This window comes from Aulonocara sp. 'chitande type north' Nkhata Bay, linkage group LG7 (assembly GCF_057382095.1).
Source record: "Aulonocara sp. 'chitande type north' Nkhata Bay isolate Kocher_YH1m ecotype deep benthic linkage group LG7, A_spYH_male_GT1.1, whole genome shotgun sequence".
In the NCBI taxonomy this organism is placed as follows: domain Eukaryota; kingdom Metazoa; phylum Chordata; class Actinopteri; order Cichliformes; family Cichlidae; genus Aulonocara; species Aulonocara sp. 'chitande type north' Nkhata Bay.
The window spans coordinates 41990906-42009075 of NC_141350.1; the positions used below are offsets into that span (position 1 = coordinate 41990906).

The window sequence follows — 18170 nt, forward strand, 5'->3', positions numbered from 1 at the left end:
TTTTATATGATAGAGAATTCACCATTTTGAAGCATGGTATTACCAAGAGTTACAAAACAGACTTAATCTTTTGTTCAATATGACCCAAAATGTTTACAGAGGCCAAGACCTAAAGCCGTTCCCATTGACCTATACGTCATAGGCACGTGACATATAGGAATGGAAGTCTGTTTCCCACCACAGCTAACACCATCCTCCACAAATTCACTGCACATATATATGGCACAATAAAGTGTTATTCTATTATTTCTGGTGTTTCAGATAAAAACCAGGTTTAAGTCTAAAGTTGATGTTTAACCTGTAATAAATCTTTGCTGTTTTTTTTTTTTTTAATGTTTTTGTTGACACTGGCTCAGAAACAATCAGCTGGTACATGTTGAGACTGTTAATGGTGGTGTTGAATTGAATAACATTATACTGAGTGGTGTGTTTCTAATATCCATCTGTGCACTCTTTACAGTCAGTCATAACAAACAACATCACATCTGTGTTTGGTACATTAGTGAGCAGGCAAGTGTAAAGGCAACACAGTTGCCCTGGAGGTAAAGGTTAGTGGGATTTTACTCAATACGAGTCACTATTTTCCCCACTCAATACTAATGATGATGGCCACCTGATGGGCTGTCATTTCCCAAAACATTCACTACCCAGCTCTGGGCCCAAAGGGACATTAGGTCAGTATTGTGAAATTTCAACAGTGATTGTACTGACTATTCTCTATTTTTCTCTCACTTTCGCAAGTAATAAAGGTGCTCAATGTTATTTTCCATCCTATACTGTGGAATACACTAATCTCTCTCTCTCTCTCTCTCTCTCTCTCTCTCTCTCTCTCTCTCTCTCTCTCTCTCTCAATAGATAGATAGATAATATGATGGAGGTAAAACTTAAGGTCAGACTTCTTATGGGTTTTTCATATGTTTATATCTTAAAAAACTATGTAGGTTCATGGAAAATTTTCACCTCAGCATGTTTTTTACTCTCTTTTGGTTTCAAAATAAACTCTTAAACACTTGTAGAATGTAAAACACTTGTAATCAATGAACACTTATACTGTTTAATTAACACTAATACTGTGATTATTGATTTGCAGCCTAGCAATCCTAAAAAGGCGTGCTGGTTTAAGGGTTATTGAAAAAACGAATTGAAAAGTGAGGAAACATAGAAATCTCAATGTTTTGTGGTACAGTGTTTTTAAAAGCTACTCTCTGAAATCTTAAAAATCAAGGGCAAAATATACATCACTGTGCAAATGTCTTTTACCATCTTTCATTTCTTTACATTTTTCTTGCAGTGATTTAGTAAAGCATATCCAAACATACATGGAAATAAATAATAAAGAGCAAAAACAGAGTTTGCGTAGTTCTAATGAGCTTGAAACTCATAGGTGGTATGAGCACTTTGTCAGCACAGCCTGAACTCTCTTAGACAGCTTTCTTATAATTAAGTAGCTTTTAGCTTCTCCAGACTTCTTGAAGGGCAGTCAAAGGTTTCTTCATTTATCTCAGATGCAGATGGTATTGCAAAATCTGACTACAGTATAACCTGTGAAGTCATGGTTAGACTTGTAGTCAAGACCGCCTAAACCAAGACAATACCAAGACCAGAGGGTATCGAGACCAAGACAAGACCAAGACAGACAGAGTCAAGACCAAGACAAAGTCGAGACGAGACCAAAACCAAGACCGAGACAAAAAAGTCTTAAACTGCAGCCAGATGTTGCTTCGTTTACGGGTGTCAGGCATATTTATGTGTTTTTTGCGATGCACTCGCACAGCCCTCCTCACCGCTGTCTACTGTCTTACTCGTTTACTGAGAGGACAGACACAAGCTCCACTTGACTGTCGCGTCTCTCACCCTCTCTGTTTTTCACATAATGATATTATCCTATATCCTCGCATGTGATTGGCCACAATATGGAGGGATTGGACCATAGCTGAGCCACTGTGTGAGAGCTGAGCAGTGAAAGGAAATTAAGTGAGGAGCCGGCTCTCGCTCAATGGGAGTTGACTCTTCTGATTGACTACAAAGCACTCTCTAAACATGGCTCTTCGAGCCGATGCTTTTGCGCATGACACATTATCAAACATTAGGTTGTGTGTCATGGATACTGTTGACTCCAAATCTCCCGACCACTGTGTCGATCTGAGACAGCAAGACCGAGACAAGACTGAGGAATCCGAGACCAAGACAAGACCAAGACCAAAGTCCATCGAGACCAAGACAAGACCAAGACCATGTAAAAGTGGTCTCGAGACCAAGACCAGTCTCGAGACATCCAACTCTAGTCGTGGTTCAGAGTTTTCAACCTTAGTTGTTCACAGGTTCTAAAGAAGAATCAACTAATAGTTGTTCGCAGGAAAAATTGCAAAGATCCTTGGCAGTTTTTTTTTAAGAGGAAACAGCGGCTTTGCATGGTCAAGTACTCGTGTTATCAAAGGTTTGGAAGTATGGGTACCCATGAAAGCTTTATTTGTCTCTCTTCATTCCATCTCTGGCAGTCCAGCATTCGCACATCATAACAGTTTACAGCGTGTCGATATCTTGAATCCCTAAGATGCTGCCCAAATGCATATTTAGGGTTTAAACTATAAAAGTTTGTCACAGTTTGCAGGTGATCTAGTAAAGTCTCTGTAACCTGCACAAATTTTACGGGTTGACATGGATATACTTTTCTGCATTCATAATTCAGTCAATTTTAAAGCAATCCCCAACAACACTGAGTGAAATGTAGCACCAAACTGTGACAGAGCATCCACCATTTTTTAGAGGTGGCTGTTGACATTCACTGTTGCACTTCTCTTCTGAACTCCTCTGTACATATTGACAACCATTGTAACCAAAAATGTCCAGATTTGGATTTGTCACTCTCTGTTGCCACACATTTTTAAACCACTGGTGGATTAATGAGAAACTGTTTTTTTGTTTTGTTTTTTTATTTTTTTTTAGAAATATTTCTAAACTTCAAACTCTTGTGTCAAAAGCTGAGTTAGAGATGATTATTCATGCCTTTATTTCATCTCTTCTTGATTAGTGTAACAGCCTTTTCAAATGTTTGAATAAGAGGATCTTGACCGTCTCCAGTTGGTACAGAACGCTGACGTTTTCTGTACCAGAGAGCCCTGCGTGGTCAAGTCCCAGCCTATATTTCTGACTTTCTAGAATCCTACACCTCTTCTCGCAGTCTGAGATCTTTCAGTCTAAGGCTGTTAACAATCCCACAAACTCATTTTAAGACCAGAGGGGATAAATCCTTTAGAGTTGTGGGTCCCTGATTGCGGAATTCCCTCCCTCTGTTTGTGTTGTCTTGATTCTGCTGATTTTTTTAAGAAGCAGCTGAAAACTCATTTAATCAGACTGGCTTTTAACTTGTTTTAGGTTGTATGATGTTATATATATATTCTGTTTTATGTTTTTATCTTCTGTGTTTCTTATGCCTGTTTTTATTGTAAAGCACTTTGTAGTTTTTGACCTGTGAACGGTGCTGTATAAATAACGTTTATTCAGCCTTTTCTCTCTGTTTCCTTTGAGAATGGCTTCATGAAAGATTGAAAGACTCAGTAAATAGTAGATGGATCTGCTGAAGGGCCAGATGCATTTCTCAGGCCTTGTTTCAGGTCTTTGGTGGATGTGATTTTCAGATACTGTTTGTTTCTTGTAGGTAGTGGGTTTTTTTTAGTTTTTTTTTACGGATGTCACTTATTCTTCTGTTCTACACTTGTCCATTGCACACCCACCTTGTGATATGCCAACTTTTGGTTTATAGTTCTTTGGGAATCACCTGTTTGGTGCAAAAATATTATTTTAATGCCTATTAAACTGTGTTATCTTTGACATTTTTTAGACTAAACAAAATAAATGGGAACAAATAATGTATTTTGTGATAGGGAACTAGTAACAAAGTGCCTAAGGACACAATTTCAAACAATTTCTTTACTAAGCTTTAGTTTTTATGTGCAGACGCAACCCTGGTTCATCCCTGGGTGAATGATTCATAGGTCAGTATTATGAAGTGCAAGAACTGGATAGAGAAGTGAAAAAGCAGCCAATGTCCAAAAAACTCTGAAAGACTTCCAGAAAGCCCGGAGAAATATTTCTCATGACCACTTTTAAAAAGTACAAAAAAGTCTGACTCCTTGGTAGCAAAATATAAAGAAATGAGGGGTGGCTCAAAAGTTCTGAACAGAACTAGTACAAGTATCTTATGGAGCAAAAAATAAGTCCTGTTCATTCCCTGCATATGGAAGGCCAGCAAGATGCTGATCATTTTCACGAACTAGATTTAAAGTAACTTTGCTGTCTGATGTTGAGTCACGCTGATTTAAGCAGCATTTCCATCACGTTAAGCTCTCACCTTAGGCTATATAATAATGATGTTTATTGGGACTGTAGCTCTTGACAGGAACTTTGCGCCTGCAGTGTAAAAACATATTCTCCAACCCTCCAGCACACCTGTGGTGCAGTGTGTGGCAGACCAGCTGCGTGTATGATAATTATATGATCATTGCTGAGGGGTTTGAGGATGGTTCACAGCTTAACCTCTATCACCCATAAACAAACCACTCAGCCGTGGGATCCTGTTTAATTTCACTTCAATTCATTTAGCGGAAAAGGTCACTCAGCATGCATTGTGCCTCTATAATAGCAACAGCTTCACTGCTGGTCTTCGGTTTTCCTTCAGCTCACCAGTCCTTATTGTTAAAGAATAAATAAATTATTTTTTTTTGTGTCAGTTGTATGTACACCACTGCAAGCAGGTAGAGATAGCAAGTCTGACTTTGTTGGTATAATTTCTCCACTCTTAACTGCAACACATATATATTTATAAGGCTTGCAGTCATTCTGATAACCTGTGCTAAGTGTCTACTACTGTATATATTTAAACATATTAAAACAGGCAATATACTTCTATAGCCACCTGTCTGCAAGAAACGTGTAGCTCATTGTGTCCCTATGCTTTTTGTGTGTGCCAGGTCTACATGGGACAGTGAAGAAGAGGAGGAGATGAGGAAAGGCAGGGGTTGCATGCTACAGTATCAGCACTCTACTGTAAGGGTGCTCACACCCTTTGTAGCCCAGCCTGACACTGAGGCACTGCCAGACCCGTTAACTGGGGAAAAAACAGTTGAATACTTTCTGGGTTCTGATTGGCAGGTACAAGCATTTTAACATTTCCAAATAAAGCTCACTTGTCAGCAGGTTTTATAAGGCTTGACATGCCCATTCTTCAGTGTCATGCTTTGTAAGTATAGGGAAGTCATAGTAATTATACATGTCACATTTCAAAAGAAGAGGATGATAGGTTTTCTTTATATGCTTGTGCTATGATTAAAAGTCACCTGACCTTTTGCCACACAGTGCTTAACCTTTTTTTCCTGTTTGTTTTGATTGGCAGATAGATGTCACCAACCTTGTACGCTATTCTCTAAACATAGCAGATCCGGATGTAGCTAGGGTGCAGGATGGGGTGCTGCTGCAAGGAAGGGCTGTGGGCACTACCACTGTACAGGTGAGTCATTTACTGTGTTTGTGTGAGTGTGGTGTGAGCATTGTGCAATATCCATCTTTAGCTGGAAGAAGGATGAACTTGTTGCAGGTGCTGTCCCCTCTGACGTCAGCGGTCCTGGCTGAGACGAGCATCAGGGTGGTGGATGATAAAGTGAGTGTGACACAGCTCGGAGTGCAGTTGGTGTCTGGGCTCTCTCTGTCCCTGCAGCTCAGTCCAGGGAGCAACAGGGCTATTGTTGCCACGGCAACCACTAAGGAGACGATCGTGCAGCGCAAACAGGTGAGCAGCTGGAAAATTGTTTCACACAAAAGCATGCCAGTTTAAAGCACATCTCATTTGTTCATGATGATACTTAACAAGCATGAAAATAGAATTTTTCATGCATGTTAATTTGAGAGTTATTCATTTTTAGCCTCACTGCAAACATTTCACTGGGAAAACAGAATAACTGCTTGATCATATGATACTCAATCACATTTTTTTATGAACAGGATTAGTAGATCTACCAAGTGGGCATGAAATGTATTCTAAAATTGAACTGATAACTGATAGAAAATACACTCATGTTATTTGAAGAAGTCCCTCAACACCACTTTATACCAAAACATCCATCCATCTATCCATCTGATCATGTGTATGTGGCAGTTGTTTTTCCATTTGTGTTTCCATCCATCCATCCATCCATCCTTTCAATCAAAGATGAGCGAGGGCCTTTATGCTGCCGTTTTCATTTTTATCTGATGAATAATATTTTTTATTATGATCAGCCTCATATCATTGTGCAAGAGTGTGCAAGAGTGCCCCTAGAAAAAAAAACCAAGTTGAGAATCCCTGATATGAACTTTTCTTTAAAATTGCATCTTTGAAAATTCTGATCTGCTGCTGTGGAAGTGTCTATCAGACTTGTCCCCATAGGCAGGATATCACAAGACAGCTTAGCTAAGATCACGGGAACTCAGAATTTGCAGATTTTGTGTGTTTAAATGTTGATTGTGAGAGTGCACAGTCTGTCTTTTTTCCTTCTTTTTCTTAACTTTGTAAGCCTTTGTCATAAAACATCTTTCTGTCGTTGTTCTGTGGAGGTGTAGACATTTAACAAGTAGCCTCCTGGCATTCATCACCAAGCTCCACTGACAAATTCCCTCCTTTTATTAGTGACACCAGCCTGGAAACAGTTATTCAGATGCATGCATAATAAAGCAAGAGCATAAATAACATCATTGCATTCACAGTCTTGTCTCTGTAGTCCAACATTGTTTGTTGTACTCTTAGCAGATTTAAAAAGTCTAACTAAAGAAAAAAAGTTCCACTTTTTCATTTGAAAACAAGTCCTCATACACTACATGTCATTTGTGTGTTATACAGTTGTTTTCAGAAATTTACATATACTGATTATGGGAATGTATGCCATGGTGGTTTTGGTTTTGATGTTTTATTTGAACTTTTTTCCAGGATGGAATGATTAAACAGCACGTCTTTAGTGACTTTAAAAAAAAACAAGAATTAAGTGCACAAATTTGATGTTATTTTAGATTTTCTCTAATCCACACATGGCTAAAAGTACACATACAGGCTCAAATATATACTTATACCTCTACTAATAATTGGTAAGATGCCTCTCAGCAGGTTACACCTCAACTGCATGCTTTTGGTAGCCATTAAAAAGCTTCTGGCATAATTCTGTCTGGATATTTGACCGTCCTTCCTGGCAGAATTGGCACAGACCTCGGTTTTAAGTGTAATCCGCAAATGTTTAATAGGGTTGAGATTGGGGCTTAGGACAGAGGCAGAGGTAGATGATTTACTATGGTGACACCTAAAGGGAGAAGCCAAAAGCAGAAGAAGAAGAAAAGCCTTTATGGTTTGTTATAGTCTGAAACATCCCAGTGTGAGAGCATTGCAGGTTGGCTTTCTCATATATCATGAAGGTTTTCAGCTTCTTTAATTGCAGTCTGAATTTCAAGGATTGCAAATAAAAGTGCAAGAAGAGAAATGCCTTGAGTCATAAATGCACTGTTCAGCATTCATTTAAGGGTTTTTCCAGTTAGGGTTCAGCTGTTCCTGCACACAAGGAGCAGAGGTAGTATAAGCAACATAAAAACATGTTTCTCATTGAAAACCTTTTGAGACAGCCCTTAAAATTACACTTGAACTTGCCATAATAAAGTAGTACGTTATTAACATATGCTAAATATTCATCCTGCAACACAGATATAATGGCCTCCTACAGAAAGAACTTGAATTAAAAGTACTGCCGCAGCAGAGCAGATTCCCATACCAGTGACCTCAGGGGTTTAATAATATTTGTGTTTTCTCCTCGCCTCTTTGAATAGGAGTTCTTTGTGTTCACAGCCTCGACCATCATCTCCAACTACCATGCTGTGTGAAAGAGCGGGAAAGGCAGACAGGGTGCATAGATGATCATTTTAAAAGCTCACTCACACATTTAGCCATGGCAGCCTGCCCATTTTAAACCAGCTCCCTGTCGCAGGCATGGGGCAGCAATTAGGCGGTCCATAGCTGCTGGAACGACAACTCACTTTACCTCCAGTACACAGTGACTGTTGCTGATCTGCCCCGTCAATAACAAACTATTAGAACCATGCCAGTGCCCATGACCAGCCAATTGTGTCTGTGATGGCGGGGTGTTAATGTTTTGCTTAGGGCCATTTATAATGTATTCAAATCCAAAATATAGGTTAGGTTTTTGGCGAGTCAGTAACTCACATTAGCTACAGGAAATAGGTCACTGTGCATTAATGTAATTTGACTGGCCAATTCTGTTCTTAATGTGACCCATGTTAATTAATTTTTCTTTTTTGGGTTTCTTTTTGAAGGACGTTTATAAGACTCTCATAATATCTTTATGGTATGAAATGCTATTCAACCAGAGTGGATAACTTTAGATAAACTACTTACTGGCATTTACTATGAAGAGATTAACATTGATATTATATACTTTAAAGGGATTGGCATAGGCAGTTTAATGTTATTAACAATAATGAGACTATAGCCCAAGGGAGGTATTGATGTACCACCGGTATTCTGACCTGATTTTCTACATATAACCTTTTTTCTTTCTTTCATAGGAAGCATTGGTCAGCTGCTGGGTTTCTTTCAGCGATGGGGCAGTTGCTCCACTGGACCTGTTTGACCGCAGTATCTACTCTCTGACTGTTTCTACCCCAGATGAGCGGGTGGCCACAATACGCCGCACTCCACAGTCAGCATTTGTAGTAGCAGAGGGTGAAGGCCAGGGGGCGCCAGTGAGAGTGGAGCTGAGGATCTGTGAGGAATGCCAAAAATCTAAAAGGAAGAGCAAGCTGGCAGTGGGCTCGGGGCTTCTCAAGATCAACTTACAGAGTAGTAGCAAAAGTGTAGCAAGAGAAGGGAAAGGAAGCACTGACAGAAGTAAGGATTTAAATGGCAGTGCATCAAAAGAGATGGGCAAAACAAGTACTGCTGCCACAGAGATGGATAAACAGCTCAACAGGGCCAACATATCTGATCAGCAAGAGTCTATTCTGGTAAAAACTACCACTCCAACGACATTTTCAACTAGAAATCCACAGGCCCATCTTGTCTGGATCGGAAAGGCAACCAAAGCGCCAAAAGGTTCCACCTATACTGTTTCTACTGCAGCTTCACCTACAAGAATAAAGGAATTAAACTTAAATACACAACTTAGCACTGCCAAACCCACAGCAACAGTGGGTGTTGTCCGTAAAGAGGAAGGGCCTGGGGTAAGTTATGGAAACATGCTTGACAACCCCGATGCCTCTCCTGAGAATGATACTCCTAAGGTAGAAGTTAGACCCGAAAAGGAGCCTCCTAAATCTAAAACTCCCAAAGTAATTGAGAGTGACCTCATTAGGACATTCAAAGCTATGACTGACATGGAAATTGGCATGTATGCCTTGGTGGGGGTCTCCTGTGTTGCCATCTTGGCTTTTCTGCTCAATTGTGCTTCTTATAGTCTCTGTTTCAGGAAACAAAAGACCCCCATACAGGCAGGCACAGCCCCCAGTGGAGACACAAAGGATCACAAACACGACTGGGTTTGGCTTGGGAACAGCAATCACAGTGCTCCTGCCTCAGGTGCCCCGGCTCAAGTGTCCACACTAAAACGTGAGCCTCATTGCCCTCTGCAGTCCCGCCACTCGATAGATTCTATGGGTCATCGCAGCCTGGAAGGCAATCTGCCTACAGTGAGCGCTGCGGCTGTCCCAGAAAGAACTGCAACCTTAGGACGAAGCAGGAACAGCTCTCAGCACCAGCAGTTTCAAGGAAAGGCAATTGACCCCATGGCAAATCGTTCAGCTACCCTACTGGCGAGGCCACACCGCAGTGAACCTCTTCATTCCCCCACCAGTAAGAGAAACCAGGTCCAGTTCACCACCTTCACCACGCTGGACATCAAGCACTTGGCTGCGCTAAAGAATAACGGTGTTGAGTTAGACTGGGCCAACCAGCAGAAGCAAAAGCAACAGCAGGCCCCCGCTGAACCTCAAACACCTTTGCCTGACATGCCATGGCCTGTAGTGAAACCTCTAGGAGAACCCCTGTGAGTTTGTTTAGGTGTGTGTATGTGTAAAGGATGTATAAAAGGAAAACAAAGTCTTTAATTTTTCTTTATTAAAAAAAGGGAAAAGGATGTATATGTGATTACGTGAATGACATTTTCTATATAATGTGCAAACCTGTGCACATGAAAATGAAGTGATGTTTATTAGTAAGATTAAAAGAAATTTGCATGTTTTATCCTCTGATAAAAGAAATCTATAGGCTCCGATTTATTTCTGTAAATATTAACAAACACTCTCTATGCTACGTTACTTATTTCCACATTTCAAATTCAAGACAACTGCATTTTCATCTCCTCTTACATTTCAACAGTTCTGTTGCTCCTGCAGAAACAGCTCCAGATATTGCTCAGTTCAGGGTAAAAACCAGTACAGGAGGGACTGTTTCTTGTTAGTAATTCTATTCTTTTCCAGCCTTTTGTACTTTTTGTAGGACTCCTCTAGAGAATACCTGAGGACTCTGTGCAATTTGTCAGAGAATATGCAACATTTATCAAGTTATTTTGAGCAATCTGTCACTACAGTCTCCGCCAGATATTTATTCAAATCAAATGCAGGCTATGCAAATAGTCTTTGCAGAGTTTGAGATGGACATTGTTCCTGATTTTTTTTTTTTTTTTAACAGAGATACCTTGGGCTTCGGGCTTCTCCTGGGAGCCTGCTTCTACAAATTGTAAAAAACGTGTAATCTTGGTCTGTTCTCACAGTGCACATATTCATTCGACTGTAAGATTTTTCATGTGTGAATGAAAATAAAATGCCTTTTTTTCTCTGTGACATCCTGCTTTTTTAAATCCAAAATGTGATGTGTATTTCCTGCAAGATTCTATCAATAAAGAGAAAATAGATTGGTTCTTTTTATAATTGAAAATGGATTTAATTCAGCTACTGTTTTTGTTTTTTTAAATAGTAAAGCGATTCATAGGAAAGTACAGTGAATGGTTTGGATTACAGGCTAAAGCTTTAGTAGGAATCCGTGGGATTTGATTTTGTTTAATCACAGCTGAATGTCATTTAAGGTTGATTTTATCATGGAAATGTCACTCTGACAGCAATGTATTTGTTGTGCCTGCCAGGATTTTGTCCTGCTGTATAAAATGACTTGTACACTGAGAGGATGAAAAAACTCAGCAGAAAAAAACTGATTCTCATTCTGTGTAGCCTGACTGTGTCCCCAAAGAATTCCAGGTATTTTATCAATGGTTCAGGCTTGCATATTATATCTCATGGCTCATTTGTCTCTTTTTCTCCAGCCCCCCTTCCTGTGTCTCTGAGGTGACCACAGCTACACCTTTTTAAAATTGCATTCTGTAACTGTGATGCATAAACAACCTCACCAGCTTAAAGAAGCCCAGATAATCTGATGCCACGCACCTCAGGAATTGGCAGCTTTGGATATGTCAGCGCACATTGTCACTCTCTGCTGCACAACAGCATCGGGTGGATTTAGAGTGTTGATAAAAGCAATTTTAATAACTTTCTCCCAAATTCTCTACCTACAGGCCCAGCGTTTTTGTATGTGCACAACAAACAGTAGAAAAAGTAAACAAACAGAGATAAGCGGTGATTTAAAGCTGTCTCTGTGCTGGATCATAGCTGAGCATCTTTGATTGTGGACCTTCTGTATCAAACAGGGCAGAATTCCGAACTCAAAAGTTCAGACACAGAACTGATTAAGATATAAAAGCTGCACAGTTTGTGTGACAACAATAACAAAATATGTCTCACCGTGCTTTTCCACTGAAATGCTGTGGCTTTTTGGAAACCTTTTTGCTGTCAGATTCATCCAATCTCGGTCTCCTACATATAAACTAAATGCCATTTAGATGATGTCAGCGTGAAATGTTTGGCTTTATCACAGTTTTGAGAGAGGATTTCAGTTACTCATACTCTTCATACAAGATTTTGCTGAAAAAGGAGCGGTTGGAAAACAGCATTATAAAGTATAATCCCAGCCACTTTATACTGGCAGTACGGTAATCCACTGAGATCCAGACGCACAGCAGCCATTACTACTGCATATAATGAAGTTTGTAAATCATAAATTGTGTGTGAATTTTCAAACGAGACAGGAGTTCCTTAGTATCATTACAGCTCGATCTGTAATCTGGAGCATCAGCTCCCTGTTGACAGATTTAAGGGATTGGGGTCATTGTGTTGGAGGATTAATGTGCATTAGTGGACCTCTATGGCACAGTCCTGATGATGTTGGCCATATGAGACAAGGTCACTTATTTCACGAGTCTGCTTTTCCAGAGGTGGAACACCTGGTTACAGATGGAGGATGGTGCAAATGGAAAAAAAAAACAAACAACAACTATTTATTACCACAGTGTAACGCATGAAGAGTTTTTCCTTAATGCGCATATATAAAGTACTGTGAAAAAGTCTTCATGTGACCCCTCATTTATTTATATGTTGTTGGGTAAAAGGTGCAAACATACATGAAAATACAATACACAAGAGTTGAGGTCTGTGCTCTGGGGAGTCCAATCCATGACTCTTGTGTTCTGTTGTGTGTTTTTTATCCAGGTACAATTTTACTGAATTAGCGGTGCCACTGCCAATCAGACACTTTGCAGATGGTAATGCATGGTGGATCCAAAACCTGATATTACTTTTCTGCATTCATAATTAGTTTGAATGCTTGAAAAGCATTCACAGTATTGTTCTTCAGCCCATGAATTTGGACACGACCATAAATACTCACAGATGCCATTATTGATTGGTATTCAAACTGACTCTCAAATTTCCAAGCACCACCCGGACGCCTCATCTGTTTTTAACCCATCACTGAGCCCAACTGTCCTCATTCCGCTTTGCTCTCTGCTGTGGTAAGTACAATACACTCAGTGCTGGACTGTTTTATTTTTGTGTTGGTAAAAATACATGTCTGACATTTAAACTCACATGACAAGTCCTTTTAAAGTTCAGCAAAGTTAAAAGAAAAAAGAAAGATTAAAAAAGAATGACGTTTCTATGACTTAGGTTTATAAAATTTATTGTTAGCAGCAGTGCTAACGTTAGCAATGTTAGTAACAGTGCTAACATTAGCAACAATGCTAATGCTAGCAACAATGCTAACGCTAGCTATAATGTCTTAGCAGTTGTTACCTGCCAAGAAGAGTATTCCTGTGATAGTTATTGGTGTTCAGTGAGACAAAAGTAACAAATGAGCTTTGTTATTGCCAGTGTGGCTCACTTTTAACAGCAAGAGAGCTAGCGCTGCTAGCGCTAGCTGCAGTGTTAACTCTAGCAGCAATGCTAAGGCTTGCAGAAGTATAACGCTCGCTGGAAGAATTTCCATGAGTTTCACAGTGTACCAACATGTGAACAAGCTGAGTGTGATTTTCCTCAGAGAAGACAGTGTGTCTGCAAAGACCAATGCTGATGGTGTCAAACAGGCAGGTCAACATGTTCCTGCACATGTACAACAGGTATCTTATGCTGATGCTGTAAATGAATGAATGAATGAATGAATGCTTTATTGGCCATATGCAGGTTGCCCCGCAGAGGAATAGGCAGAAACAGTGAACCTTGAAAACCAGCCCTCTGTAACACATGTCTGTGCAGCCAGGCTCATCCTAAATATGAAGACTCTAGAAACAGTCAGTGCATATGCAACTCACTCATATTTCTTGCTTTGATTCATGCGAATGAAAACTTGACTACGGCTGACCTTAATCTGGTCTTGGATAAAGGTGATATGATGTACAAAGAGGCCAAGAAAAGATTTCCAAAAAATATTCATTTGGCAACCGATGAGCTTCCAGACAAAGTTGATGATCGCAGGTCTATATATCATGTTGACATGACACAGCCTTCCCGGTATGGGACATATGAAGAACCTCCAGAGGAAACAGTAGATACATTTCTGATCTTAGAAGCAGGACTGAGCTGCCTGTTGTCAGATGTGCAGTATGCCTTACTGATTATGAGTGGATTGTGTATCGCAGTGTTCAGATCCAATTCAGGCAAATATGGTTTCTTTGATCCACACTCCAGAACACCCAGTGGTCTTCCTCTACCACTATGGTCACGTAATCGTGGTACAGCAGTGATGGTGAAATTCTCACTCAGTGACATGATTAAGAGGCTCCAAGATTCTTATGAAGGGATTGAGATATCACCCTCTTGTACCTATGAACTGAAGCCTGTGCAGTTCTACCTTAGAACTTTTTACTGTTTTTTTTTTAAACATTAGCCACTTTTTTCCTTTTCATTTTTTTTCAGTTATCGTGATGTATGCAAAGACCAGAACATAAAACGGTGATGTAGACTACAGAAGGCTATATGCCTTTTAACAGATATTCTTAGCATACAAATAACACAATGTGACATACTTCTTAATTATAAGGGCTCTGCTTATGTTAACTAAGCCATAAGCACCTGTGCGAATTTCACATCTTTGCAGCACCGTAGCAGGTACACTGACCGCTAGCCACACAGTTTTACACTCTTGCATTCATGTGCTCTTTGTACACTCTTGGCTAATTAACTGTGACGTTTACATTACAAGTTATTAACACAGAGAGCATTGAAAAACGTATAAGTCTTACATGCATGTTCGGGTTTACAATTTTCTCTCAGTTGCCCCGTGCCATGTTATGAGCTCCCCGTGACTCCGTGGGATCCGAAGCTGCAGCACTTACTCTGTTCCTGGCATGCATGAATTCAGAGTTAAAAATATGTGGCACCTCCTACTGCACGGAGTGTGTGATATCAAGAAAGACGTCTTAAGAGCTTAAAAGAATATGATTGGACTTCTTTAACCTATCAAGACCTTCCCTTCTTTCACATTTTTAACACTAACATGCATAAGATGACCGAGGGCCTACACAAACATCAAGATTATTTTTAATTCACAGGCTCAAGGGAAATATATAAAACATCAGGTTTTTGTGTTTGTCCTATTTAATCGAATGGACATTATCGTGTCTCGTAAAACTCTCTCTCTGTGTGCGGGTGTGTTTGTGTGTGTAATTTCAGAATGGCTTCATCAAAACCTCATCGCAATACCAGTGAGCCATACAAGAGGCTGCCACCCCTAACGGTGAAAGTGGTGTATCTTAAAGAAACCCCTAAAGTCACTGGCTGGCATTTCTCTGATGGAAGTGCAAGGCCCAAAGCTGTCCACAATAATACAAGTGCGGCAGTATGTGACGGGACAAATGTGTTCAGATTTGTTATATTTGAAAGCTTGGCCTCCCAAATTAAAGAGGGTAAAACCTATACAATTAGAAATTTTAGAATGACCACATTTGGAAGCACAAGAACAATGCTTTCCAGTAAGGACACGGCAGTGTAAGTCAGTGTGCCCATCCAGGTCAGTCAGCAGCTGGAGGACGAAGCAAGGCTGCTTCTGGAGCCACCTACCACCTCGATCTCACTAACCAACATCAGCCAGTCACAGATGATGTATGTGACAGTGAAGGGATGGGTAACAGCTGTAAGTGTTAGGAGTTGGGTTCTGGTTATGTGGTGTTTTTGTCTGTATGTGTTTTTGGGTGCCTCCCTTTTAGTATAGGTAGGCGGGGCAGTAAGTCATTGAACCTGGCACACCTGTTACTCATCAGATGCATTCTTCTGAAGTGTTCTTTAGGAGCTACGTGACAGAAGTTTTTGGAGAGTCTGTAATTCTGCCCCTGCCTGCTGGAGCCGTTGGATTATTTCTGGTGACTGTAAGGAGTTTTGTTTCCTCCCTAGGATTTCGCCTCGTCTGGTTTGTTTTCTGTCTGGAGGTTTTGGCAATAAACAGTTCCAAGTAAGCTCTCCAACTCTCTGTAAAGTTTACTTTAAGCTTTTCTCGGTTATCGGGCAAGACCCTCCTAATTCTCACGTCCCTCTTCCTTTTTTTAGATCGAGTGCATTACTTGTGTGTGTTTCCGTCACCTGCACGTCCTGGCTCTGCGTCCCCATTCATACGCTGTTGTATATACTTTGTCCTTGTTAATACCTCCCCATCGCTGTAAATAAACTGTCTTCACAGCAACTCTGCCTCCGTGCGTTCTGCTCCCTGGGTCCATCTGCATTTGCCATAACAGTAAGTTTCCCCACATTAATTTACTACTAACACATTTAGATGTAGCTTAAGGTTTTATACGTTTTGTTTTTACTGTTCCAAGTTAAAGCGAACACACCAATTTTAGGGCACTTTCAAAACAAAAATCATATAAATGAAAATCAGAGTATGACAACAGAAAGAGGATAGTTCTTTTGAGATTTAAAGCATGGAGAGCGAAATTTTAACTATATACAAGTTAAAATGGGACACGGTTATCTGCTGCAATATGCAGATTTGTGTCCATTTTTTAAAATAATTGTCCTTCTCTGTCACATTTAGATGGAACCCTTGAAAAAAAACTGAAAGGGAACGGGGGCAATATTGGATCACCTGTAGAGATCACTCATTTGAAAGGAAACAACTCGCACTCATATGGCTTTGCACTTCACACATCAGCATTTACTGTGGTTAAGGTCGGTAAATTACTTTATGCAGTGTCTTCATGCTTTTAGTACTGGTCTTAAACTGGCCATGAAGTTCTTTTTCTTTTCTTTTTTTTTTTTTTTTTATTATCTACAGCCTGGAAGTGGGATCCATGAGATTAAACCAAGACGTTACAGAACCATTGGCCAAGACCAAGAGGTCCTGGACTCCGATGACATTCCACATAGTGTCATCTGCTGTATGGCTAAAGGTGTTCCCAGACATCCTCCCTTCAGTGATCCTGCTAAATTACGAACACGGCACCGTAACAGACATTCTGATGCCAGAGGAGTAACGTCCTTTATTATTTTCCCAGCATTTCTATTTATTTAGTTATTTATCTAATGTATTTTTTTAATCTTTTGTTTATCTTTAAGTAATTAGTTAAAGATGAAAATTAAATAGGTTGAAGAAAAAAAAAAAATCAGTTAATTAGTTCAGTGTTTTGTGGGGGTTTGTTAATCCTGAATGTTTTAAATGCTTTGCAAACTTGGAGAGTCTTATTTAATTTAATTAAAAAATGTATTTACATTTACTTCAAATGATTTGAGGGGGCAACACTAAATTAGTAAATTCCAACTGAAGAAAATGGAGAAAGATGAGGAGGAGAATAAAAGTTTTTACTGTGATTGCATTCCTGTTTTGAGCGAAGTTCCTTGTTTTTACTGTTATTAGAAGCATCTTGAGTCTGTATTGGTTTCCAAGTCATCACTCTTCAGAGTGTTTGTTTGTGTTTCAGTGAATTAGTTTAGTAAAAGCAGACTGCATTGTGCCATGATCGCTGCTAAGAAGATGTTGATGACCCCACACAGACTGTTTTTCACACTGTTCTCTGGCAAGAGGCTGCTGTCCATCGCTTGAGCCTTATTTTACTGACTTCCTGCCTGACAAGAAGTCACTGATCAACACACCCAGCAGATCAGAGTAGACGTCAAGATGTTCTGGTTTTTCTTTCAAGAATGTAAGATTCTTGAGTTTAGACACTTAAAATGAATAATCCCACTTTTGTAGTGATAAAAAGAATATTTCAATATGCATTCAGATGTCTTCTTTTGTTATTAGTCAGGGGTTTTTTTTTTTTTTTTTTGTTTGTTTTTTTTTTTTTTGTTTTTTTAAGGTACAGTAGAAAAGCATATAAAGATGTGATCATCTTTATATGCTTTTCTACTGTACCTTAAAAAAACTTTAAGGTACTACTTAAGGTACTTTAAGGTACCTACTTTCTAACTATTCAACTTTCAACAGTTCTGCACTTTTGTTTTCAGATAAATTTTTTTTTCCATCTCATTCAACATTTTTAACTTAAAATTCAGCAATTAATTCATTTCAGTGCATACCTTCAGATTTCAGCATTCACACTGCAGTTTCTTCAGAAAATGCACTTTCTAGTTCCAATCAATTTTTTTTATTATTTTTTTTATTCCACTGTGACTCGTTGGCCACCAATTTCTGGACCAGTTCTTGTGTAATTTTCTCTGTTACCTTTTGAGAATGGATTATTGACAGTCATCAGGTCTTTGAAGGAGTTCTTAAGGACATGACTGTCAGATACTGCTCTGAAACATGCCGGTGTCCAAAGAAAGCTTTGAAAGAC

The 18170-nt window shown here is 39.6% G+C and overlaps 1 protein-coding gene and 1 long non-coding RNA gene across 3 annotated transcripts in view; both read left to right on the forward strand.

The window, feature by feature from the left end:
• The window catches only part of LOC147325785 (transmembrane protein 132D-like), a 37126-nt gene extending 26260 nt beyond the window's left edge, over positions 1 to 10866 (forward strand). Inside the window, exons 7-10 of one of the 2 annotated variants that reach the window (XM_086300483.1) lie at positions 4971 to 5151; positions 5393 to 5506; positions 5594 to 5785; positions 8596 to 10866. In XM_086300483.1, coding sequence (XP_086156609.1) covers positions 4971 to 5151; positions 5393 to 5506; positions 5594 to 5785; positions 8596 to 10074 — 1966 coding nt within the window. In that variant the 3' untranslated portion in view covers positions 10075 to 10866. Of the gene's footprint in view, positions 1 to 4970; positions 5152 to 5392; positions 5786 to 8595 lie in introns of both variants that reach the window. The other variant, XM_086300482.1, reaches the window with a different exon arrangement.
• Positions 10867 to 15371: 4505 nt separating this feature from the next.
• LOC147325786 (uncharacterized) lies at positions 15372 to 17210 on the forward strand. The gene is made up of 3 exons (XR_015130377.1): positions 15372 to 16132; positions 16433 to 16566; positions 16673 to 17210. It is a non-coding gene; the product is annotated as an uncharacterized LOC147325786 (long non-coding RNA).
• The last annotated feature ends 960 nt before the right edge of the window (positions 17211 to 18170 follow it).